This window comes from Cebidichthys violaceus, unplaced genomic scaffold (assembly GCF_023349555.1).
Source record: "Cebidichthys violaceus isolate CVI_PGR_0920_01 unplaced genomic scaffold, fCebVio1.0.p SCAF_90, whole genome shotgun sequence".
Lineage (NCBI taxonomy): Eukaryota > Metazoa > Chordata > Actinopteri > Perciformes > Stichaeidae > Cebidichthys > Cebidichthys violaceus.
The window spans coordinates 154,924-180,033 of NW_027176976.1; the positions used below are offsets into that span (position 1 = coordinate 154,924).

General features: G+C 41.7%; 2 protein-coding genes across 2 annotated transcripts; both read left to right on the forward strand.

Annotated features, from left to right (window-relative positions):
- Window positions 1-698: 698 nt before the first annotated feature.
- Window positions 699-20,682, forward strand: LOC137867894 (basement membrane-specific heparan sulfate proteoglycan core protein-like). Its single transcript, XM_068704352.1, has 30 exons — window positions 699-1,041; window positions 1,113-1,334; window positions 1,715-2,053; window positions 2,135-2,362; window positions 2,622-2,879; window positions 3,034-3,297; window positions 3,427-3,687; window positions 3,797-3,875; window positions 3,981-4,041; window positions 4,150-4,246; window positions 7,375-7,725; window positions 7,854-8,063; window positions 9,027-9,293; window positions 9,630-9,890; window positions 10,219-10,479; window positions 11,222-11,312; window positions 11,423-11,483; window positions 12,133-12,308; window positions 12,423-12,430; window positions 14,939-15,295; window positions 15,411-15,641; window positions 15,803-16,156; window positions 16,733-16,945; window positions 17,990-18,244; window positions 18,470-18,730; window positions 19,192-19,452; window positions 19,582-19,663; window positions 19,762-19,822; window positions 19,942-20,186; window positions 20,275-20,682. The coding sequence occupies exons 1-30, from the start codon at window positions 699-701 to the stop codon at window positions 20,333-20,335; spliced, it is 6,219 nt and encodes a 2,072-aa protein (XP_068560453.1). The 3' UTR covers window positions 20,336-20,682.
- Window positions 20,683-21,034: 352 nt separating this feature from the next.
- On the forward strand, window positions 21,035-23,969 carry LOC137867902 (zinc finger protein 679-like). The gene is made up of 2 exons (XM_068704365.1): window positions 21,035-21,476; window positions 23,065-23,969. The coding sequence occupies exons 1-2, from the start codon at window positions 21,284-21,286 to the stop codon at window positions 23,856-23,858; spliced, it is 987 nt and encodes a 328-aa protein (XP_068560466.1). The 5' UTR covers window positions 21,035-21,283; the 3' UTR covers window positions 23,859-23,969.
- Window positions 23,970-25,110: the final 1,141 nt, after the last annotated feature.

Here is a 25,110-nt window from a genome sequence, read left to right on the forward strand (position 1 = left end):
TCTCAGTTTCTGTCCACTTTTCCAGATTTGATGTGTGATGAGATGCAGTTAGTTGAAGACCTTTAAAAGCCTGCAGACAGTAACTTGTCTTCCTTTAAACTTCATTTAACACATTATTTCTTATTTATTGTAGAAAAGACACCAAACTGTTTCTTGTTTTAGTTGAATTCAAATAAAAGTCACTGATACCCGTAATGTTGAAGTGTAAAAATCTACTTTAATGATGAAAGTAAATCCCCATTCTGCTCTCTAGCTAAACAGGAAGTGGTTTTGGAGAAGAACAAGAAGAAGAAGATAAAATTGTGTCTACTAATGTATTTCTTTTGTTGAGTTCTTTTTTGTGTGTGTTATCGATCTTATTATCTCCAGCTGTGATTATTAACCATGCCTTAGTGTCCCTCTACAATAATCTGTGTTTTGTTGTCACACATGTCCACAGAGAGGAAACGAACCGAGCACAACAGACCACACCTTTCTAAGAATTCACATTATGGCCTTCATGATTCATTCTGATCTTTCACTCCACCTTCAGCCTCTCTGATGTCGCGCCTCAGTGCACAGGGAGTCTGTTGAACTGAGCACTTCTTTCTCCGTGTTTTCTTCATCTTTTCCATAAATCACATTTTCCTTCACTGCATGATGAACGTCAGTCATCTGATGTGACCCATCGTGACTCTGTGGTTTCTAACGTGCCGGTGATGCTCTGCGTTACAGCGGCGCGATGCGGGAACGGGCCGACTTGCGCCTCTGCTCAGATCTGCGCCGTGAGAGGATCCACAGTGGACGTACGCTGCAGACTGACACCCGCAGCCAAGAGACGTTCCGTCCCGGTGGAGAAGGTATCGTGGTTTACCGAAATGCAGGAAGAAGGACCCGTGGATCTGAGAGAGGACTCGAAGTACGCGGGTCGCGTGAAGTATTACTGCGATAAGACCACCTGCACTTTGAGAATCACAGACCTGAGAGAGAGCGACTCAGCTGAGTACAAGTTCAAGGTCAGAAACAAACGAGTCCCCCGTGGAGTCACTTTATCCGTCACAGGTAACACTTTCTACGAATGTTCACCATCTGTGTTTGTTGTTCTGTGTTTGAATGTTTGCTCTTCTTCACAGATCCAGATCTCCAGGTGCAGGTGAGGAGCTCATACTCCACCTGGGCTGAGCTCTTTTGTCGCTGCACTTGTCATCTACCCGATCGTCTCTCCTACATCTGGTACAAGAACGGACAGAGAGTCCTGGAGGAAACATCTGCTTCATATTCGGACTACTTTGATCCTGCAGACAGCTATTCGTGTGCTGTCAGAGGATACGAGGACTTCCCTTCTGCTTCAGTGTGTGAGTTACGGTCTTCCTCTAATAGAGCACCATCTAGTGGACGCTGTCTTATTTATTCTCGCAACACCAAAATAGTATTCCGCGGTGAAACCTATCCCACATCTCCTTTTTGAAACTCTAAAACTTCTCTAAACACAATCTAGCAAGAGGGAGAGGGAATCCAACCGACCGCTGTACAAAGTGGAACACGAGACCTGCTGCATCAGTCACAGAACGGCTCCATGTAAAAACACAAATGTAGTTCACTTTTTACAGCGTTGTGTTCACAGAGCAGACACTGTGATGTGACTGAGGTCAGCGGTGTCAGGTACCTGCTCTGTGTTAACACAATATAAGATGCAGTTGTAACTGCTGATTAAATATGATATTGTATATTTCAGGTGTCGTGGGTCAGACCTGCAACAGAGTGACGTACGCTGACAGAAGCATCTGCGCCTCCAAAGGCTCATCGGTGGACATCTCTTGCACTTACAACAGTCATGAAGATGACGTTGAATCTAGATTCTGGTTCAGTTCTGATCACCGTCAGAGGCCTGAGGACCTGAGTGAAGACTCCCGGTATGCGGATCGTGTTCAGGTCTTTGAAACAGAGGGAGGACGCTCCACTCTGAGAATCAGTGACCTGAGAGAGAGAGATTCATCCGAGTACCACTTCACATTCAACACAGCCAGCTTTGAATGGAGGAGCAGTTTACCTGCTACGACTGTGAGCGTCACAGGTACAGATGAGCTGATCACCAGTGATCCACACTGACTGTCTGAACGTCTGTGGTTAGTTAGTGACCGTTCATACCGTCCAGCCCTCCAGGTGCAGGTGACCAGAGTAACAGTCCACCCGTCTCACACCGAGGCGGAGCTGACGTGTCGGAGCAGCTGCGGTGCAGCGGCTCGTCTTTCCTACGTCTGGTTCAAGAACGGAGAGAAAAACACGAGCCAGGAATCTTCTACCTTCACAGATGACTTTTATCCCGGAGACAACGTGTCCTGTGCTTTCAGAGGACACGAGGAGTCCCGCTCTGATTCACTGTGTGAGTTTACTGTGTGATTAATATGATGCTATCTGGTCAATCCAAGGCAACAGACACAAACACCCACCTAGATCACCTTTTACATGTTTGTCCACTGATCAACTTTTTGGAGTTCATCAACCAACCTCACTGATTCTGACCCAAAAGAGAGAAAACTAAATGAAATGTTGCTGCTTAACTTAACAATTAAAACACAATATATATTTTGAAATAGTATTCTCATCTTAATGTTGATTTCTGTTCATATCGTCTCCTCCAGATGCTCCAAAGCTTCCCTCTGTGTCAGTGAGTTCCTCTGCTGAGATAGTGGAGGGCAGTTCAGTGACTCTGACCTGTAGCAGTGATGCTAACCCAGCAGCTAACTACACCTGGTACAAGGAGAACCAAACACGTCCTCTCAGTGAAGAACCTCATCTTGTCTTCAGCTCCATCCAGTCTTCTGACTCTGGACAGTATTACTGTAGAGCTGAGAACCAGCTGGGGAGGACTTATAAATACATCTATGTTCATGTGAAATGTGAGTAAACTCTCCAATTTATAAAGGAACATAGCGTTCAGTTGCCAGAAAAAGGTTTTTCTCCTCTGTTTCATATATGCCACACACATGTAAGTAGCATTTGTGCAGCTTGGAGATTAATTATTTTAATTTCTATTTATTTCTGCATGTCTAGATGCTCCAGAGCTTCCCTCTGTGTCAGTGAGTTCCTCTGCTGAGATAGTGGAGGGCAGTTCAGTGACTCTGACCTGTAGCAGTGATGCTAACCCAGCAGCTAACTACACCTGGTACAAGGAGGATGTTAACCTCAAACCCCTCGGTAAAAGACGAGAGCTTGTCTTCAGCTCCATCCAGTCCTCTGACTCTGGACAGTATTACTGTAGAGCTGAGAACCAGCTGGGGATGAAGAGATCTGAATCCATCTCTATTGATGTGAAATGTGAGTTAAGCCGCTCATTTAAAAAGGAACATACAGTTGCTAATACAAATGTTTGACAACTTACTACTATTATACAATTTGCAGTTGTTTAATTCTTTTTTGAATTTCTTTTTATTTATGCATGTCTAGATGCTCCAAAGCGTCCCTCTGTGTCAGTGAGGTCCTCTGCTGAGATAGTGGAGGGCAGTTCAGTGACTCTGACCTGTAGCAGTGATGCTAACCCAGCAGCTAACTACATCTGGTACAAGGAGGATGAAGACTCACCAAAAGCATCAGGACAGATCTTCATCATCACTGACTTCAGAGCTGAACACAGTGGGAGTTATTACTGTGAAGCCCAGAACAACAGAGGACGTAGTAACTCCACCTTACATCTGCTTTTTTTGGCCGGTATTCATGAGTCTTTTACTGCACTTAACGTGACCTGAACCACCTGAACAGACATCTTTTGGACTCAAACACCCGGTAATGAACCATCAGTGCTTCTATTTGATTACAGGTGCATCGAGATCAAGCATCGGAAGAACACTCCCTCTTTTCCTGTTTGTCATCTTCATCTCTGTTTACCTGTGGATTAGGTGAGCGTCACTATAATCATATGAACTCATACTCATAATTCAGCCGTCGGCTCAATACAAACATTGATGAATTTAATCATTTGTTTCTTTTACTCTCCTATCAAGAAGATACAGGTTTCCCAATCAACGGCCTGAGATCAGACTGAGACCAAACAGCATCTCACAGGTGAGAAGAAAAGTTCAACAACGTGTCTTGATTTCATCCAGACTGTCTCACATTTCATGGTTTGCTGTTTTTATACAGACGTGTTGTCTTCTGTCTTTGCGTTCGCAGGACAACGTCCGTCTCCTTCTTGTGAAAACGGTTTCTCAGGAACCCCAGGAGGGAGTTTCTTCAAATTTGGCACGAACGTCCACCTGGACTCACGGATGAAATGACTCGGATTTGGTGGTCAATGTGAACCCACGTTTGTCCCATTCTTGTGAATGTAATATTCTCAGGAACGCCTGGAGGGAATTTTACTGCCTCCGAAACAAACATCCACTTGGACTCAAAAGGAGGAATTGTTTGAATTTAGCAATCTAAGGTCACTGTTTATGACAACTTCACACAAATGTGTAATATCATAAAATGATGACGTGACGACATTTTGGACAGACATGGACACAGCCAAGAACCGGTTATTGCAGTTCAGCCCTGCTAGCGTTGTGGCTATAGGGACGGCAATGTGACGTCTGTTTATCGGTCGGTCGATCCACCACTGTGGTCCAGACTGAAACGTCTCACAGACTGCAGGGTGGATTGCCGTGACATTTTGAACAGACATTTGTGGTTTCCAAACGACGCATCCTCTTGACTTACGATGTTTCAGATGTTTCCTGTCGCGCCACCATGAGGTTGACATTTTTGATCTTTGTTGAAGTAGCTCAACATCGAGGACAAACTAATCTTCTGGTACCATCGTCAGATCAAAATGTTTAATTTTGTCCAACACACTGACATTCCCATCAGCCTCAGCTGTACTTTGTGTTTACTGCTAATTAGCAACGGTTGGCATGCTAACACGCTAAACTAAGGTTGTATTCATGGTGAACAGTATGTTAGCATTGTCATTTTGAGGATTTTAGCTAATGTTAGCATGGCTCTAGACTATTTTTTTAATGTACACTGTGGTTGTTATGGCTTCTTTTCATTGCTGGGCAGATATTTAATGAGGTATTCTCAGAAAAAAAATTACGATTTTAAGGTGGAATTCTTGTTTCATTAAACTGAATTGACCCTTCTCTAAGACTTTGAGACGAGGAAACAGGAAGTGCTGAACCTTTAGACTCATTTCTGAGTTTTAGGACTCATTCCTGCAGCACTCTGTTGTCTAAGCTTTGGGTTACACAGACTCTGATGGAGGTCAGGTTTAGGCCTTTTAGTTGATTTAAAACTGTTAAAACCAAGAGGTGGTTGAACCTTTGCTGTACTGCTGCCTCGCCTTTGGAACAATACTTCTAGTGTTACGTCGCTGTTGTTCTGTAGGGACTTTAGGGACGGCTACGTCGACAGTCGGTCAGTCGATCCGCCCTGAAATATCTCAACAACTGTTTGATTGGATTGCCATTAAAAGTTTTACGGACATTCGTGGTCCCTCGAGGATGAATCCTACAGACTTTGTTGATCCCCTGACTTTTAATTTAATCTGTCAAACACTTTGATTTATGATGAAATGCAACACTCATCCTCTGCTTTACTTTGTGTTTTCTGCCAATTACCAAACGTTGGCCTGTTAACACGGATACAAATGCTAATATTGTCATTGTTAGCATGTTAGCATGCTGACATTAGCATTTAGCTTAGAGCACCACTGTGCCTTAGTGCAGCATCTCACAGCTTGTTTTATGTTGCTGGATTGTTCTATTATTAGTTTCACCTCAGATGTTCTCTTGAATCAGACCACCTCTCAAAGCTGAAACAGGAAGCTGTGACGTGCTGGACGCAGACCTCACCATAACATCAGCTCTCCACACTGACTAAAACTTCTGTGCACTTTCCTTGAGCATCACATACCATAGTGCTTTACCCGTGTCTCTATTCATGGCCACGTTATCACAGTTAGACTGGGGCTGTTTATACATTTGACCTGACTTGAAATAAGTGGAACAAAAAGGAGTAATTCTTCCTAAAATTGTGTCAGAGAAACACAATGGCTCTCTTACTGTCCTTTTTGCACAACATAATTTCAAGAAGTTCATGCAAAACAACTGCAATAATGATTTCTTCATTCCAACTTGAGGATTTGCAGTCATTGGTCTGTTCATGCATACTAATAATGTAAAGAGGAAGGAAGCCAGGCCGGTTTTAAATAGCAGTGTTGAACCAACTACAGAAAACACAAGCTGACTTCTAAGACAACAGCCTCCTTGTTAAAGTAGACATGTTTGTGGTGACTTCCTGACATCAAGTGTTCCTGATCTACCTGCTGATTTAACAGAGAGGAGCAGCTATGAGTTCAACAGCAGCAGCCAGTGGACTTGTTGTCTTCCTTCTCTCTGTACAAGGTACTGTACATCTACATTGATATGGTGAGGCCGTTAGTGCGCCTCAGGAACACAGAGGAAGCTGTGTTTTTATGAATGAACAGATCTGATGTTATAAAATGTGGAGCAACGTTCACTTTTCTTTCTTTAGATTGAAGTCTTTACAGGACGACCAACACAGAGCTGTTTTTAACAGCAGCAGCATCTCTGTACACTTGTACCGTAACATCGTAAACTTTATGAACTGAAGAACTGTGCACCATTAAAGACAGTGAAGTTGTGTTGATGTGGATGAGAGTAACGACTGTACGTACATTAACATGATCTCTCTGTGGAACTTCCTCTAATCCTTCAGCGTTTCGACGCATTCGACCACATTTAGAGTCTGTTATTCATTTTGAGTCTCTTTGTGGATGTTTCTTCACCTTTTTGTAGTTTTGATTGTATTTGTGCTCATTTTGATTCTCTTCCTGGTTGGTGTCTCTTTCACTGACATGTTGTAAGTTAGGGCCAGAGGGGCCCCTGACACTTTGGGCCCCTTCAGTGATGCTCCCATGATCGTAGCTTTGATCTGTGTTACAGATAATTGATTCACTGACAGATGATGAAAAGTCAGATTTTGGGGTTTAAGAAAAACTAATTACATTTTTGTAAATTTAATTCACATCTGAAGTTTGTGTTTGTCGACTTTTGACTGTCAGTGATCTGTTATCTACATTTCACACTATTCTCTCACACCTCAGTGTTCTGCTTTGTTCTACAGTTTCCATTCACTCTGCAGCAGCTGACCACAGACAGAAAACCACAGAGCAAAGAACTCTCTTATTCTCATGAAGCCTTCTAATATTTAAACTTCAGCTTTTGTATCTTGTTCACTGTGTTTCAGTCGACAGGTTCAATACGTTGCTGTTCCTTCAACTGCAGAGATCACGTGTACATCGTTGACTCTTTCTTTACTTCACTACAGATGAGAGTGTGTCCTCTGATGTTGTTCTGAGTGTGACTGTGGTTCCTGATGTGCTCTGTGTTACAGTGATACAGAGTCAGGATGGATGGGGAGTGACTTACTCTCCTACTGAGGTCTGTGCTGTAAAAGGATCAACAGTAGAAATACGCTGCAGCTACACATACCCATCTAGAATACAGCACCATGATATCAGGAACACATTCTGGTTTACTAAAGAGAAAGATGGTGAACCTGTGGATCTGAAAACAGACTCTGAGTATTCAGGTCGTGTGTTCTACTATTGTTCTGAGAAGTGGTGCACTCTGATGATCACAGACCTGAGAGAGAACGACTCAGCTGAGTACAAGTTCAGATTCATGACAAACCAACCAGGTGATAAATATACTGGTTCACCTGGAGTCACTTTGTCCGTCACAGGTAACATTTTAATTCACATGTTAATCATCTCCAAATGTTCAACATCTAGAAAACTAGAATATAAATGTCTTGTGTGAATGTTGACCGTTTAATAAAATAACATTTCTGTTCCTTCTTCTCACTTCCAGGTCTCCAGGTGGAGGTGAGCAGATCAGATTCTACCTGGTCGTTAATGAAGTGTCTCAGCAGTTGTGTTCTGCCTTATTATCCTTCATACTACTGGTACAAGAACGGACAGAAGATCAACACAGGATCTTCTCTTTTCGTCATCTTTGGTTCTTCAGACAGCTATTCCTGTTCTGTAAGAGGATATGAGGATCAGCGTTCTCCTTCAGTGTGTAAGTTTACTCCACTCTGTCAGCCTGTGGAGGTTCAACAACATTTCATATGCGGCACCAGACTGTCACTGTATGTGACTTTAGAGGAACCAACAACATGAAGCACAACATTCCTCAGGAGGTAGAGCTGTGGTCCACTAACCAGAGGGTCGGTGGTTCAATCCCCTCAGTCTACATGTAGAAGTGTCACACACACACACACACACACACACACACACACACACACACACACACACACACACACACACACACACACAACAATACAATTATGATCACAGCTGTAAACACACTGAAGTCTTCTACATCTTAAAGTAGACACAGCTGTTTATTTATGAATTCATGGTGTTATTAAAAGAAACAAAAAGAACAACTAGAACTAGTAGAAGAAACATCATGAGAAACATGATAATCAGATAAACTGTCTGTTGTTTGAAATTCTTTTGTTTGTGTTTTATTGGAGTTAATTCAACATTTTTAAGTGAGACAGAAAGTAAACCGTTAGTCATTCATCATGTTTGTGGTAATAAATCTGACAACATGAGCTCTGCTACAATAACAGAGGCTGGATGAAATAATGTGATTTTCATACAGTCTGTTTAGCTGACTCAGCTGAATTATTTACAGAACATAACTAGAAGTGATCTGCCAGCTGGGTGGAGAAACAATCAATAACGCTCTACAACAGCTAGAAGTGAGAGGACAGACTCAGCTCACGACACAAGCAGCATCTAAAGAGAAGAATGTTGGAGTTGTTGAACATTACTAATGATTAAAGGCTTCTTATTGTCAGTTTACACCAGCAGGAGTCTCACCTGACAGCTCCAGGATCAGCACTCTGGACAGCTGCTGTGATAGATAATAGGGATAGTCTGAAACAAACAAACTGAAATATTAATTAAAATGGTAAATATTCTATGATAACATATTATAATCTTTAAGTATGTTTATTCTTTTCTCCTCCAGATGCTCCAAAGCTTCCCTCTGTGTCAGTGAGTTCCTCTGCTGAGATAGTGGAGGACAGTTCAGTGACTTTGACCTGTAGCAGTGATGCTAACCCAGCAGCTAACTACATCTGGTACAAGAAGGATGGAAATCCAGACCCTCCTTTCAGTGAAGAACCTCATCTCGTCTTCAGCTCCATCCAGTCCTCTGACTCTGGACAGTATTACTGTAGAGCTGAGAACCTGATGGGGACGAAGAGATCTGAATCCATCTCTATTGATGTGAAATGTGAGTAAAACAGTTTATTAAAAGATAACAAACATCTTCAATCTGTCCAGTCTTTGCAGGAGAAGATTTCACTGATCATAACTACTTTCTTCAGCTCTACTTGCTTCACATTCAGTCTGCTGTAATTCACTGAGCAGCTTCAGGACATTTTAGTTGTTGATTTTTCCAATTTGGGGTCAACATTCAAACCATCACACATTAATTAGCCAGACCACCTTCAAATCCTAAAATACTGATACACACAAACATTCACAGTTTATTACTGAACTACCACTTGTTCCTCTGTTTGAACACAATCTTAACCTAGAATAATCTCTGTTAACACGTCTCCTCCAGATGCTCCAAAGCTTCCCTCTGTGTCAGTGAGTTCCTCTGCTGAGATAGTGGAGGGCAGTTCAGTGACTCTGACCTGTAGCAGTGATGCTAAACCAGCAGCTAGCTACACCTGGTACAAGAAGAACCAAACACGTCCTCATGGAGAAGGAGATATCTATCGATTCACCTCCATCAGCTCTGAGGACAGAGGGATCTACTACTGCAAGTCTGAGAATAAACATGGATGGATTGACTCTTCATCTCTAGTTGTAGATGTCCAGTGTGAGTATAAAACATCAGAATATTAACATTTACCACTCATAGGCTGATTATGAGACAAGGGGCCCCTGACCTCAGACATAAAAAAGACCCAACACCTCTCCTGAAGGAGCAATTCACACGACTCTATAGTTGATAGTCACACGTCTTTTGTACGTAAAAAAGGTTTTTAGTCGTTGCAAACATTCTTCTTGGTCCATGCAGACCACCTTCAAAGTCTGACAAGCTGCTACTCACAGCCATTTACACATCATTTTTACTTTACACTGCTTCAAATACCACTTGTGTTTTTGTAGTAACACAATCTTAATCTCTGGCAACAAATCTCCAGATGCTCCAAAGCTTCCCTCTGTGTCAGTGAGTTCCTCTGCTGAGATAGTGGAGGGCAGTTCAGTGACTCTGACCTGTAGCAGTGATGCTAACCCAGCAGCTAACTACACCTGGTACAAGGAGGGTGAAGACTCACCAAAAGCATCAGGACAGATCTTCATCATCACTGACTTCAGAGCTGAACACAGTGGGAGTTATTACTGTGAAGCCCAGAACAACAGAGGACGTAGTAACTCCACCTCACACCTGACTGTTGTAGCAGGTAAATCATACTATGAAGGGTATTCACTTACTTAACAATCCAGTTAAACTTGCAAGTCACAGCAAACGCCGTCTTTAGCTCATTTTCTGTAACCAGTGTAGCATTAAAGCATGGTGGAATTAGCAAGCTTGCTCACCAGTCAGCTGTATGCTAGTTAGCTAGCTTGTTTGCTAATTCCACCATGCTTTAATGCTACACTGGTTTCAGAAAATGACCAAAGCAAAGTTGTAACTCATCTGTTGATAGCAATGTGCTTTCTTACGCTGTAGCAAGAGTGTGAAGCATTAAGTGTTATCGTATTTTTTGGGGGGTTAGGTTGTTGCTCTAAAACCTCAGTGAGTCCTGTGAGTCTGTTTAGTTTGTATAAATGTTAGCTCGCTACAATAGTTGCAAAGGCAACGGTGCACATAAAAATGTCCGCTGCTCTGACCATCCAGCTACGTTGTTTTGAATGTGAATGTCCGTTCTACTCGTGTTTTATTTCTATGATGTGACGTTCAACCCAACTGCTTCACACTTGCCCTGGAAGTCACAAATGGATAAAGAAGTTTATCATCTGCATAGAGCAGATCCTGAGGTTCTAGAGATTCTGTTACACTTCGTTAAACGTCTTGTTTTTGTTCTTTTTTGGTCAGATCATTTTCACATTATGGGGCAAAAGGTGCAAGCATTATTTAGAATGCTTCTATCTGAATATCATTTTATTATTTTTTATCAGTTTCTAATTGTTCTGTTTGATCAGTGCTTCCAGTTTCAATGACAACAGTAGCTGTTGGTTCAACCACTGCTATTTTCCTGGCTATCATAATCCTCGCTGCCTTCCTCTTGATTAGGTGAGCAGTTCAGCTTTACTGTGATTATATTCAGTAATTCATCTTACAATCGCTCAGTTGTTGAGAAACTTTGATAATTAATTTGTTTGTTCATTTATTGTTCTGTTCAGAAGAAAGAGGTCCTCGACACAAACCAGCCAGTCTGGAGAGAGACCAGACAACGACGCTCAGGTGAGGAAGAAGAGCTCAGGTGTCTCAAAGACTTCACTTTAAAACATATTTAAATAGTCATCATGTCTTCTTCAAGTCTTCATGTCCCTATTTAGATACACTCATCGTGTTCATTTCCAAAATGATGAACCTGTATGTGCATGTCACACCCTGGTTTTCCTTTAACCCATGCTGCCCATGTTTCAAATGAAACGCACAGATTTTTTAGAAATAAACTAGACTTTGGTTTGAGCATATTTCTAATAAATTACACTGTGTGTACATTGTCCCTCTTAGTTTAAACTCTAGATGTCGCTGCCATTTTGAACAGCTGCTCTACATTTATTACTATGAAAACATTTCCTTCAGTTTATCAGGTAAACATGACAGAACTGAAAAAATGGAAGATAGAAAGCTAGTGGCGAAAATTATGGAAAGTCAGTACTTTTTCACTGAAGTCAAGGGGAAGTGTGTTTGCTTAATTTGCAATGAATTCGTTGTCCACATATAGTCATCTATCACACACACACACACACACACACACACACACACACACACACACACACACACACACACCTTTAACCCTGCAGATGTTTTACTATTTGGTCATTTGTATTACAGGCCAACAATGTATCCAATAGGTGCTTAATACTCTTGTTTATTGGTGCAGAGCGCACCAGCGGAGCAGCAGGAGGAGCTTCGCTATGCCAGCGTGAGCTTCTCTAGAAACCAGGAAGATCTTCTCTACTCCAACATCAGGCCAACTCGGCCCCACAGACGTAAGGAGGAAGAGGAGGATGTGGAGTACACAAGTGTCCACTTTAAGAGTGCCAGTGCTGCCAACGAGTGAGTCTGTTCAATCTGTCTTTGCTACACAAAGTTTGGAACGGTCATTGCTTTCATTGCTGTTTTAAACCTGTTGTTAGTTAATATTGTGAGCTTATTGTTTCTCATTCACAGATCAAGACGTCAAGAAGCTGTGGATGATTTATCTGCGCTGTACAGCACAGTCAGAAAACAACCAAGAGTATGAACACAACACAGATCTGTGGTCTGTTACTTTACAGTGTTTAAGCAGATTAAACACACATGGATGAATATGAGCTTTGACATACTGTATTAACCATCGTTATGACTTCCAGAAGAGAACTAGTATTAGTGAGCCAATGGGTGGTCAGCTTGTAATTTATAAATAGCCTTCTAATACAGAATTAGTGTGGTGTTGTACTTTTATCCTGTGGCTAAAGTTTGTTAAATGTACGTGATAGCACCGATTTTTATTGTTTAAATAACTTGATATTTGATTAAATAAAGATATTCAGTTAGTAAATTGTTCCAGCTGTCAACATGTTTATGCAAGGTGGTAAAAGTTTAACTACGGAGGAACCAGCTCCCTCATAAGAGACCTTAGCTCTCCTGAACATAACAAAAGTTTAAGTTTGGCATCTCAAAAAAGTGTTAAACCATCTACTGTGAATGTCCCGATGTTAAGTGACAGCAGAGCTGTTATCAGACACCATGAGAAAACCCCAAAACTAAAAGTAGGGTTCATTTGAATTACTTTATAAACTGCTGAGTAGTTTGTGAATCCCCCCCTTGAGATCAAGATATCATGGGACAATGTTTTAGATGTCCTTCTTGGTTGTAGTTTCACCATGGCAGACCTACGTCAGTGACATCGGCCATCGCATCACAATTACGTAGTTTAGTGAAAGTGGAGTTGGATTCTCTGAGCAAAAACATTTCTTCCTTTCAACTCGGGGATTCACAGACTGTCAGCTGCTCATGCATGATAATCATCTAAAGCGGAAGCAAGACCTTTTTTTTTTCTTCTTTTTTTATCAGCTCATACAAATACAGTGTCCCTAAAAAGAGTCAAGCTTTCTTTTAAGACCACATCCCTCCTTTGAATAACTGATCATAATCAGGACATGTTTTAACAAAGAGAGACGAGCGGAGCAGCTATGAGACTAACGGCAGCCGTGAGCGGGTTTGTCATCTTCCTTCTGTCTGCATCAGGTACTGTCTGCATTCATATTTACTACATTCATATTTACTACATTTAGATTTGTATTGCTGAACAGAAAGATTACTAAGATTAGTACTAAAAACTTAAGATTACTACAAAAAGACCAACAGAGCCAAGTGATGAGTGTAGACGGTCCGCCATGCTAACGCAGAGAGAGAGAGAGCACCATGTGTTGATGGACGCAATAATGTAATACTAATACTAATAAGACTTTGTATTACCAACATACTGCTGGTAAAGAGTTTCACTTCCGTCTTCTTCATTTTTTCTGTGCTGTCACATGCCTGACTTGACCACAAACAGGAAGCCAACCAAGCAAGCAGATCTTTTTTTTTTCACTCTGCTAATAATTAATATTCAGTATTCTCTTCTCCTTTAAGAAGAAGTGCATTTAAGTTTTGATCTATTCCTGTTTTCATCACTGCGCCTTCTAACATGTTTGATGTTTAACTCTTTACTTCCCTGTGATGTGTCTTCTCTCTATTGCTCTCATGAATATATATATATGTATACATATATATGTATCACATATATTACATTTTCAAATACAGACTTATCATTGGACAATATGACAATATCAACATACATTTAACCCATCAAAAATACCAAAGAAAAAAAATATTAATTTGATTGAATAGTTCTTTTGTTTGTTTATAGTTTTTATAGTTCATGATTTGTTGTTTTACCAAAAAAACAAACAAAAAAAAAACAACCATAATGGAGATTGTATTTCCTTCAGCTTTTGGGTGTCTAAAAATAAAATAAAATAATAAAATGCTCAGTGGCTAACCACTACTACTAACCACTACTAGTGATTACTCAACATCATGGTTTGTGGCCGTATTGAGGCCTTGAGTTAGCGTTTTGGCCGTCGCCATCTTCTTTTTTTTTTGCAACCAGAAGCAACAAGAGAGGGTGGAGCTTAGTTCAGCCGCACGCTGAATAAGACAATTTAGGCGTCCAAAATGTTTCATGAAGTGAAAACACTGTGAAAGGGTTAGACCAGACCAGACAACACCAGGGTAGCAACCTGTCAATCAGCGTGTAGCCCCGCCCCTAAAGCATCCCCTGCTTTATGGTCTGTTTGACTCTAAATGAACCATAATGTACTAAATTAACATCATGTATTGAAGAAGACTTGAAACTACAGATTGAGATTAGACTAGATTTAGACAAGACTTCTATACAACCAGAGGAGTCGCCCCCTGCTGGACACTAGAGAAAATGCAGCTTTAAGACACTTCAGCTTTGGCTTCACTCTCAGAAGTTGCCGCCTGGTTGGGCAACAAAAATTGTCACTGCAGCAATCTATTGTCCCGGTGTAAAGTCAAACTGATCTCAAACTTTTGAAGGTGTATCATGAGGTGACAGTCGGTGTGACTCTGAACCTCCACCCATTCAGCTCTGTCCTCTGATGTCATGAGTGTGATTGTGGTTTCTCTTACAGTGATTCAGGGTCAGAATGTCTGGAGAGTGACTTACACTTCTACTCAGATCTGTGCCTTTAAAGGATCAACAGTGAACATCCCTTGCAGCTACACACACCCATCAAAAATAACTGACGGTGACACAAGAGTCGAGAGAGCATTCTGGTTTACTAAGACGCAGGATGGAGAACCGGTGGATCTGAGAACAGACCCGGAGTACGCAGGTCGAGTGCAGTACAGTTGTCATAACAACGACTGCACTCTGAGGATCAGAGACCTGAGAGAGAGCGACTCGGCCGTGTACAAGTTCAGGTTCATAACAAACCAACCGGACTGGAGATACACCGGTGAACCTGGAGTCTCTCTGTCCGTCACAGGTAACACTCTTTGTTTGTGTAAGTCAGCTCCAAATGCTCAACATTTAGGAAACACTGCTGGTGTCTCCGATGACGGGGAAATAGTTCATGTTTTTTTGTTTCTTTACAAATCCAGGTTTCCAGGTGCAGATCAGCAGATTACAATCATGTCGTACAGAAAAGTGTCCATGGGCTGATTTGACGTGTCACAGCAGTTGTCGTCTAACTTATCCAACTTCCTACAACTGGTACGAGAACGGAGAGAAAATACGCAGAGAAAAGAAATCTTTTAATCATTACTTTTATCCTAAAGACAGCTATTCCTGCGCTGCGAGAGGATATGAGGCGTTCCCGTCTCCGTCATTATGTGAGTTTCCTCCATGAACTTCCACTCACATGACGCTGTGTAGCTACAAGCTTTCATGTGTGTTTACATGGGCGACATCGTGGACAGCGATGTAAACACTGCAGTAAAGAGTTTTTTTAATTTTTTTTAAAATAATAATCAAAAATGTTTAATTTTTTCAGGTGTCGTGGGTCAGACCTGCAACAAAGTGACGTACGCTGACAGAAGCATCTGTGCCTTCAAAGGCTCGTCAGTGAACATTTCTTGCACATATAACGGTCATCAATATATCACATCTAAATTCTGGTTCAACCAGAAGCGTAGCCAGCGTTCGAGATATCAGAGTCAACCTGAGGACCTTCGTAAAGACTACCAGTATTACGGTCGTGTTCAGGTCTCTGAAACAGAGAGAGGACGCTCCACTCTGAGAATCAGTGACCTGAAAGAGAGCGATTCAGCCGAGTACCACTTCAAATTCAAAACACCAAGCTTTGAATGGAGGAGCAGTTTACCTGCTACAACTCTGACCGTCACAGGTACAGATGAACACAAACTGATATGTGCAGTTAATGTAGCAGGATTGTCAGTGTTCATCACGATGATTGTGTGCTTTCTGATTAAAGGTAGGGTTGGTGATCTTCTTCAAAAACATTTGATCGTTATATTTGCTGAAACAATCACTACATCCCGACAGCGATCGATGAATAAAACGCTCTGACAACATGGCCGTCCTGTAACGTAATTCCCCAAGTTAAAGTGAAAATAACTGCACACATAAATGTTTAAGCTTTAAACTAAATAATATGACTGTTCTGTCATGAAGCACATCAACGCTGGTTGATATTGACATTTCTTATGAAATGTATTAAGAAATCTGCATTTCAAAATGGCTCCAAACACCTTCTATTGTTTTAAATCAGCCCGAATCTTTCAAGGCCAGTTCTGAGATAGAGTCGACTGTTTGAGACTAATCTATGTCTGACCCCCCCCCCCCCCCCCCCCTCGCCTCTACCTTCAGCGTCTCTCATTTTTCAAGATTCAAATGTACATAAGAAAGTGGTAGATTGTGCATGGTGTCATTTCATATCAGATTTGCTGTTCCTTGTTCACAGATCCAGATGTACAGGTGCAGGTGATCTGGTCTACTACTGGTCCAAAGCTGATTTGTCACAGCAGCTGTCTTCTTTCTGGCCGTTCGTCCTTCGCTTGGTACCAGAATGAAAGGAAAAAGATTCAGGATGAAACATCTCCTTCTTACGGAGGACACGTTGATCCCGTCCACAGTTATTCCTGTTCTTACCAGAGCTACCGCTCCACTCCAGTGTGTGAGTTTACACCACTCTCTCACTAACATAATGTCCTCAGGTGGAAACATTAAAGCTGCTATAATCAATAGTTGTTTTTTACAGAAACAGCCTCTTACATGTGATGTGACACAGTTTAGCTGCTAAGGAGACGGATATGTCCATCAGGACCACCGTACAGCGTGTCTAACAATGCACTTATCACAAACGAATATAATGATGTTGCCCATCATATTAAACAGCAGAACCTGGGCTACAAGAATATGTAAGCCATTTTCACATGCTCCAAACACAACTCAAACACCAACTAAAAGAATTACCAAATATCCAATTCAATATAGCGCCACCTAGGCAACCCACTCACCACATTTCTGGCTCTACCGCTGTGGTATTTTATGCAATATGCACACACGTCACCTCACAAGAAAGCAGACAATCGACTGATTCTGGACATATACATCTAATGAAGCTACAACAAAGCATCACCGAGATATGAGCCAACGAACACCAGCAACACAAATGATCACTTTATTATTATCGCGAACCTGAAACTTTTAAATTTGTGTGCCATCTTTTTTTACTCTTAACCAGTACCATATACACTGATATTTACACATCTGAACACATCTCACAAGTGTTCCCTTTATTATAACACCAAAATTATTCAAATAGACCTTGTCATTGCAGAGATATACTCTTTTTAGTATGGGTATGCAATTTTCGAGCTGAGGCCTAAAAAATAGGTTTGTTTTTAATTAAGTACAATATGTGAGTAAATGTAATTAGTTACTTTCCATCAGTAGATAACCGCATGTTACACTAAGGTAAAGGTACCCTGTGGAGCTTTTGACCACCAGTAGCGCTGCAGAATAATTTATTTTACGAGTTTGTTCTTGTGCAAATGGAAACAAAACAATATGCAAACATTCACGCTGGCTTCTCGTTACGCGGCCGAGGTAACACTCAAACGAGTGTAAAAATAAAATAAAGCAAATGTTGATGCAAGCATGTTTTTATTGTGATGAAAGTGGGTGAGTATTAATGTGTTCACATTGTCTCCTCCAGATGCTCCGAGGGTTCCCGTAGTGTTGATGAGTCATTCTGGTGACATCATGAAGAACAGTTCAGTGACTCTGACCTGTAGCAGTGATGCTAACCCAGCAGCTAACTACAGCTGGTACAAGAAGAACCAATCAGTGCTCAGTAAAGAAGCTCAGCTTGTCCTTAAATCCATCCAGTCCTCTGACTCTGGACAGTATTACTGTAGAGCTGAGAACGATCTGGGGATGACGTCTGAATACGTCTTCATTGATGTGAAATGTGAGTAAAACAGCTCATTTAAAACAGCTTCAATCTGTTAAATGTGTTGCATCCATAAGGACACATCCACAGCCGTTCACTGCTCCAGTAGATGTTGAAGAGCTAGTATCAACTGTTGTGTTTCATATTCACTGCACACATTCAAACCACCGTCGCTCCTCAGAAGTTTCAGATGCTGCAACACAACTTAATTCATAAAAATCTGTGTTGACACGTCTCCTCCAGATGCTCCAGAGCTTCCCTCTATGTCAGTGAGTTCCTCTGGTGAGATAGTGGAGGGCAGTTCAGTGACTCTGACCTGTAGCAGTGATGCTAACCCAGCAGCTAACTACACCTGGTACAAGGAGAACCAAATGAAGCTTCAAGGACCAGAAAGCGTTTATCGTTTCACCTCCATCAGCTCTCACGACAGCGGAAACTACCACTGCCAATCTGAGAATCAATACAGACGGATCAACTCTACGTCTCTCGTCTTAGACGTCCAGTGTGAGTACAAAACATCAGGAAACCCCTTTGACACTCAGTCTATTTAAAAATAGAAATGGTGGATGTCCAGGTTATCTTTCAACCTGGACTCGAATTTCCTCGTGTTTTTGTGCCTAAGTTACTAATAACTACAACAAGTTGTGAAATTGGTCCAGCATGGAACGAGAGCGCCGTAGACAGCGTCATTAACGTCCAGTTAAAGTGCTTGTTTTTGGCTTGACAGGCTGTGATTGTTATTATAAGTGTCAGTCACTTAGACACTGAAACATGGGAGAAAATAGGGGCCAAGTAGAAACATGTTGAAGTTACCCTTTAAGGGTAGAAACCTGCAGTAACGTGCTTCACACAGAAGATTGTGGTCAACTTCTTATCTGCTACAAAGGATTTAAGACGTTAAAAACGTCCATCATGCAGATGTACATGTTGCCATTATATATCCATTTACGTGTTTTCTCCTCCAGATGCTCCAAAGCGTCCCTCTGTGTCAGTGAGTTCCTCTGCTGAGATAGTGGAGGGCAGTTCAGTGACTCTGACCTGTAGCAGTGATGCTAACCCAGCAGCTAACTACATCTGGTACAAGGAGGATGAAGACTCACCAAAAGCATCAGGACAGATCTTCAACATCACTGACTTCAGAGCTGAACACAGTGGGAGTTATTACTGTGAAGCCCAGAACAACAGAGGACGTAGTAACTCCACCTTACATCTGACTGTTGTAGCAGGTGAATAATGTTTGTTCACCTGCATGAATCTCTTTACAACAGATTCTACTTGGTGTTGTCAGAAGACCTTCACACATGCTTGTCCTTTATTCCTCTCATCAACGTCAGTATTTCCTTTTGATTTTCCAGCAGCATGGAAATCAGCAGTCGTGGGGACAACCACTGCTGTTCTCCTGGCTGTCGTGCTCCTCGCCGTCTTCCTGTGGGTTAGGTGAGCGATTCTGCGGCGCTGTGATCGCGTTCATTAGCGCATCTAAAATATCGTTCCCTAAATCTAGCAGTTCATCCGTTGCTTGTCCTCCGTTCCAGGAGAAAGAAGTCCTCCACACAGCAGTGTGATGGTGGAGAGAGACCCGTCAACAGAGCACAGGTGAGAAAAGAAGAGTTCAAGTGTGTGAGTGCAAAAAGAAAACGTCTAGAACAGAAGTGAAGAACGGCCTCCTCAAGTCCATCGGGTATTTCACCGTGAGCTTTTGTTTGTCCCGTCAGCTAAACATGGATCTAGTGTATGACGTCGCGTCTGCTCCAGCACCGAGACAACCAGAAGAACACCTCCACTACTCCAGCATCCGCTTCGCCCAGAACCAGGAAGAGGCCCTCTACTCTAACATCAGGCCCGCTCAGCCCCACAGACAAACCGAGGAAGAGGAGGACGAGGAGGACGAGGAGGACGAGGAGGAGGAGGAGGTCCAATACACTGATATCAAAACGGACAATGCCAGTAGCTCCCCGCGGTGAGCTGCACATTTTAATCTCTACATGGTTTTATTTAAATACACTTTGCGTTTAGAAACTTTCAATGTTTTAATTCTCCGTTCACAGAACAAGACGTCAAGAAGACGAGGAGGATTCATCTGCTCTGTACAGCACAGTCAACAAATGAACACAACATGGATCTGTTACTTATTAACGGGGTTTTCATTCATTTAATAAAAAACAAATAAACATGGAGTTTATTAAATACTTGTTCCTGTGGTCAGAGTTTCTGTTTGGGTTGCTTGACCCGAATTACACGAAGGCTAAATAATAAAAAGGGTTTTTCCTTTATTATAATTTGCTACAGTACATCATTCATGTGTATTAAGAGGATAGAATACACTTAAAATACAGTCAATATTAGTGTTACTTTTGTCAAAAGTCTGTTTATTTCACACTATTTATGTTTTTTATTCTCATATGCACAACACAAAGGAATATAATAATTATAAAATACTGCAGAAGTTAAAAGTATTGGGATGAATTTATAAAATGTATGAAATACAAAATGAAATAAAACATATATTTGTATAATTGTGTATGATTATTTGTTGGAACACTCCAATCTCCCAGGCTCCCTGAAGTACTCATTGAGACTTTTTAAGCATCAATGCAGCTCAACGTCAAACCTGTTCAGATATCCGTTACAGTACTTGCAACCGTTACTTCTGTGGTGAGAGGAGCTGCGCGCAGGTGAGAGGGAGGGACAGGTGAGCGTTGCGCCTGAGATGATGAAGGCACGTGACTGCACCTGTGGGTGGGAGGGGCTGTGTGTGTGTGTGTGTGTGTGTGTGTGTGTGTGTGTGTGTGTGTGTGTGTGTGTGTGTGTGTGTGACAGATGACTATATGTGGTTCTGTCCACGCAGGTCCGGACGGTGCGCACCGATAAACGGAGACGAGCGCGTCTACTGGACCACGGGCTGTTTCTATGGCGACAAGTGACGCTTCCAACACGTAGCGGACCAACGAGCTCGAGACGAGAAACCATGGCGACCTTAACTAGTCAGAGTCTAATGGAGAGTAAACGGTGTTTTTAACGGTTAGATTGTCTGGAGGAGAAGGTTCGGTGGTGAAAATGTCTAAAGTCCAAATGCTGAGATGTTTAGTCAACCAGCGACTAACTGCGGCTGCTGAAGAGATATTTGGTCTGTTTGAAAGAACGATAGCAGAGCACGAGGAGGAACGTTCTGCTTTAAAAGAGGAGAACGAGCGACAACGGAAACTACTGGACGCTGTTTTCAACCCTCAGCTGCGGTTACACAGAGCAGGTTGGTTCACTGTACTTTTTCCGTTCATGCTCCGGCTGAAACTACGTTTCTATGTAGTTTGGAGTGAGGCTCGGGAACACCGAACCACTCCCATCCTGACAACGGTTGAAAACCCTTCTAGTGGAAACGTGTAACTGGCAGCAAGCTAAACTGTATCATCTAAAGAAGCTGAGAGCTGAGTTACAATGCAGGAAAAACGTGAAGCTAAACAATGTTACTGTCACAGTAATAGTAGTACACGTAGTATTAGTAGTGGTTGTAGTAGTAATAGTAGTAGAACTATTAGTAGGAGTAGTAGTAATAGCAGTAGTAGTGATCATAGTAGTAGTTGAAATAACAGTATTAGTAGTGGTTGTAGTAGTAGTTGAAATAAAAGTTGTATTAGTAGTGGTTGTAGTAGTAATAGTAGTAGAACTATTAGTAGGAGTAGTAGTGATAGCTGTAGTAGTGATCATAGTAGTAGTTGAAATAACAGTAGTATTAGTCGTAGAACTATTAGTAGGAGTAGTAGTAATAGCAGTAGTAGTGATCATAGTAGTAGTTGAAATAACAGTAGTATTAGTAGTGGTTGTAGTAGTAATAGTAGTCGAACTATTAGTAGTAGTAGTAGTAGTAATAGCAGTAGTAGTGATCATAGTAGTAGTTGAAATAACAGTAGTATTAGTAGTGGTTGTAGTAGTAATAGTAGTAGAACTATTCGTAAGAATAGTAGTAATAGCAGTAGTAGTGATCATAGTATCAGTTGAAATAACAGTAGTATTAGTAGAAGTATTAGTTGTATTGGTAGTAGTTGTAGTAATAACAGTCGTAGTAGTAGTAGTAGTCGTAGAAATAGCTGTAGTAGTGGCCGTAGTTGTAGTAGTTGATCTAAAAGTACTATTTGTAGTATTAGCTGTAGAAGTGGTTGTTGTACTATAAATATTATTAGTAGTAAAAATATTAGTAGCATTAGAAAAAGTAGTAGTAGTAGCAGTAGTGGTATTGGTAGTAGTAGGAGTAGTAGTAGTAGAAGTGGTAGTTGTAGTAGAAGGATCATTATTAGTAGAAGTATTAGTAGCATTAGAAGAAGTATTAATATCAGTGTCGTAGTATTAGCTCTAGTAGTGTTCGTAGTAGTTGAAATAACAGTAGTATTAGTAGAAGAAGTATAGTAATAGTAATAGAAGTATTTGAAGTAGAGAGGGTGTGTGTGTGTGTGTGTGTGTGTGTGTGTGTGTGTGTGTGTATGTGTGTGTGTATGTGTGTGTATGTGTGTGTGTGTGTGAGAATGACTGACAGACAGACTGACAGACAGAGAGACAGAGGAGGTCAAACAATCTTAGCTTGAATATCTCCAAGTCATGTTTTTGTGTGTTTATCAACTTCACTAATTAGCTCATATCAAACACCGGTGTGCCTGCAGGCTTTACATTGAGATAAAACTGATACAAATCTGTCAAATAAATCCTCAAATCCCCCATAACCATAGCTCCTATTGCTCCGATATTAGAACTGGAGAGGAGGGATGACTTGATGAACAGATAATGAAAAAATGTATGTACAGGAGATTATTTGCTCAATGCTAATATTTCTTTGTAACGTCTCCCAGAGGACCCAGAACCCCCACACATTAAAGAAGAACAGGATGAACTCTGGACCAGTCAGGAGGGAGAGCAGCTTCAAGGTCTGGAGGAGGCTGATGTCAAGTTCTCATTCACTCCTGTGAAGATTGAAGATGATGAAGAGGAAGCTCAGTCCTCAGAGCTTCATCAAAGACAAACTGAACAGATGGAAACAGAAGCTGATGGAGAGGACTGTGGAGGACCAGAACCAGACAGGAACTCAGATCCAGACTCTTCTGACACTGATGACAGTGATGATTGGAAGGAGACCAGAGAACCTCAGTCAGGTTTAAACTCTTTGAAACCTGATGAAGTCCATGTCAGTGATTCAAGATGTAGTGCTGGTGAGAAACTATTTACATGCTCTGAGTGTGGGAAAATATTTAGAAGAAGCAGAGATCTGAAGACACACATGAGAATCCACACAGGAGAGAAACCTTACAGCTGCTCAGTCTGTAAGGAATCTTTTAACCAGGGTTCACATTTACAGACACACATGAGAATACACACAGAAGAGAAACCTTACAGCTGCTCAGTCTGTAAGGAATCTTTTAACCAGGGTTCAACTTTACAGAGACACATGAGAATCCACACAGGAGAGAAACCTTACAGCTGCTCAGTCTGTAAGGAATCTTTTAGCCGGGGTTCAACCTTACAGACACACATGAGAATCCACACAGGAGAGAAACCTTTCAGCTGCTCTGTGTGTGATGAAAGATTTCGGCACAAGTCAGCTCTGAAGTTGCACATGAATACTCATACAAGAGACAACCGGCTTTAGTGGTTCTGTTTGTATACAAAAGGTGAATCTGACACACCACATGGCACATAACGCAGAGGAGAACTAATGAAAGGTGACATGTATGTATCCTGTATTCAGATTCACTATAAGTATTGCTCACACAGAGTAACTGAATAAAAATAAACATGGTGCTTTTTCCCTTCTTGAAACTAAACTGAGTGAATGTAAGAGTCAGTGGGAGTCGGCGAGTTGTTCTCTGAACACCTTCGGATGCGTACGGTATTTCTCCTTTACCTGTTGCAATAATGTCTTCTTAGACTAGTAGAGAGAAAACATCCAAATACACAATCAGCTGTTTGTTTTTAACTGTATGTATTTGTGTCACCTAATCTAAAATGGAAAAATTAGGATTATAGTCCCTCATTTGCATATTTAAACATTACATTTTAGAAAACTTGAGTCTCTCTTTATGATCACACCTGCAGCGTGTGAGTGAACACGGCTGTTCTCAACTGTGGATGAGTGACAGGGTGGATAAGAGGCTGGGAGATCCAGACCGACAGGTCGCCCGTGGGCCAAGTAGCAGCTTTGTGTGTATGTGGATCGCCTCTGTTCAAGATCTGTTTGCTGTTGTTTGTTAGCCTGACCCATTAGGGTGTATACTATTGTGGTCTTTTGATTTAATATTATTAATAATTAATGAGTTAATGTAAGTCTCCTGGTTCTAGGTTTGATGCTCGGTTAAAGGTGCGCCTCGCTCGTCTTCGGTTAGAAAAGGAAGAGCGAGAGTTTGAGCTCTGGAGGGAATTAGAGTTTCGTAAGCAGAGACCGCTTTTAGGATGTGTGAGTTAGAGCTGCATTCAGGTTCTGTTCGCCCCTCTGCAGGTATACAGGTAACGTCAGGTTCTACTGCTGCATTTGATGTCAGTAAGAATATTTCTTTGGTCCCTGTGTTTCGTGAGTCTGAGGTAGAGTCGTTTGAGCGCATCGCTGCTGCATTGCATTGACCAGAAGAGGGCCTTACTGCTGCAGTGTAAGTTGGTCGGTAAAGCTCAGGAAGCTGGCTCTTCTCTTTCTGTGGAGGATAGTCTTGTTTATGAGAAGGTTAAAGGTGCCATTCTGCGAGCGTATGAGTTGGTGCCAGAGGCTTACTGACGACGTTTCCCAAGCCTTAAGATACAACCAGACTTTCTTTGACTTTGCTCGGGATAAAAGGATTCTTTTTGATCGTTGGTGTAAGGCTGAAGATCTAGCCTCGATGTGTGAACTCATGTTAGAAATGTTTCTCGGT